This window comes from Solanum tuberosum, unplaced genomic scaffold, assembly GCF_000226075.1.
Source record: "Solanum tuberosum cultivar DM 1-3 516 R44 unplaced genomic scaffold, SolTub_3.0 scf00436, whole genome shotgun sequence".
In the NCBI taxonomy this organism is placed as follows: Eukaryota; Viridiplantae; Streptophyta; class Magnoliopsida; order Solanales; family Solanaceae; genus Solanum; species Solanum tuberosum.
Genome location: NW_006239373.1, coordinates 432,020 through 433,744, shown reverse-complemented (window position 1 = coordinate 433,744; position 1,725 = coordinate 432,020). Strand labels below are relative to the sequence as shown.

The 1,725-nt window shown below is 24.6% G+C and overlaps 1 protein-coding gene across 1 annotated transcript in view; it reads left to right on the top strand.

Moving 5' to 3' along the window:
• The first annotated feature begins 931 nt into the window (after positions 1–931).
• LOC107058168 (protein SLOW GREEN 1, chloroplastic) overlaps positions 932–1,725 on the top strand; it is a 3,270-nt gene continuing 2,476 nt past the window's right edge. Inside the window, exons 1-3 of the mRNA XM_015303546.1 lie at positions 932–953; positions 1,000–1,064; positions 1,252–1,396. Of these exons, the coding sequence (XP_015159032.1) occupies positions 932–953; positions 1,000–1,064; positions 1,252–1,396 (232 nt within the window). The remainder of the gene's footprint in view (positions 954–999; positions 1,065–1,251; positions 1,397–1,725) is intronic.

Here is a 1,725-nt window from a genome sequence, read left to right as displayed (position 1 = left end):
TTTTTTCTTAAAGTATAAAGTAATTGTATATCCAAATATTTAATAGAATTATTGGAAAGAAATTTGTAAGAAAATGTGTTTCGTAAGATGTAAAAAAAGTTATTTGGATTTTTGACGAATTGTATAACAAGTGTTTTAAGTTGGTATTAAATTATAAATTTTAGTGTGTTATATTAGATGTTGTCATTTCTGAAGTAATTAGTGAGTTAGAAATGAATTATTTGGTACGATAAGATATAGATATCTGTAATGTATGATTTTTTGTTGTATGAAATGTGTATTAAGTGAGTTTGAAAGTTGTTATGAAATAAGTTGTCTTAATAATATATGTATGAAATATATATTAAGAAAGTATGAAATTTGTATGAAAGCGTGTCCAGTAATCTAAAAAAAAGTTATTTGAAATTTTGACCAATTGTATGATAAGTGTTTTAAGGTTGTATTAATTTTGAAATTTTATTGTTGACATTTTTGTATAAATTTGTGTTACATTAATGAAGTATTTTCGTAAAATAATGTACATATTTGATGTATGAAATTTGTATTAAAATAGTATGAAAGTATTTGGAATGTACTATTTGAATGGTATTTGTATGAAATGTTTTTTGATTGAATATAAAAATTGTTTTGTAATGTTCTGTCTGTCTGAATGATATTTGTATTTTGAATTGTTTGTTTATAATGTGAGACTAATTTTTATTTTTTTTAATTGAAACAGGGAATTATGTCGATTTTCAAATGGAGGGGGTTATATACGATTCTTCTAGTCTTTATAGTGGTCTAGTAAGTGCGATAACATCGCAGCTTATGATGATACTAATATAAAATGATTTAGAGATATTAAGTGGGTATGAAATCTGTTTTGAGAGTACTGTCTGAATGATATTTGTATGAAAATATAATATAAAATGTGTATAATTTTGTTATTATAATGAATTTTGTGGATGAAATTTGTATGTTCTTTGGATGACTAATTGTTTTTTTTTTTTAATGAAACAGGGAAATATGTTGATTTTCAGATGGAGGGGATTATATATGAATGTTCTAGTCTTTATAGTGGTCTAGTAAGTGCGATAACATCGCAGCTTATGATAGATGGTGATATTAATGATATAGAGATAAAATATATATTTAAAAAATCATTAAGTAGTCCACATTTAAGACCAGTTATCGCTGCGAATTCTTCGATTCCAAAACGTAATTCTATACCATTTATTTTCACAACAAACATGTCGTCTCTGACATTTTCAGATTCAAGAATCATTAAATGCCGCAATATTTGACATTGAATCTTTATGTTGTGCATGTCATAAAATACACGAAAAGGTGTTTGTTCCAGAAATTGTTGAAACTTCTCTTGCTCAAGGAAAACCAACAGATCAGCAAATACATTCATGTTTGTACATGAAGACCAGTGTGTGTATCTTCCTTGCCTATAACATAAAATTATTTATACTAAATTAAAACATACTTCATACAAGTATTATTCAAGTTTCATTCCAGTTGTAACTACAGTTTAAAGATAGTTATAATTAAATTATATCATATAAATTAAATAAAAAATAAATCAAAATCATAAAAACATTGATAAAAAAAATATAAAAGTATGTTCATACAAGTATTATTCATGTTTCATACACATGCATATAGATAAATTTTAGTAATGCCTTGTACCATATTTATAAAAAAATTCACACCAATTTTATTCAAACATCATACCATTTT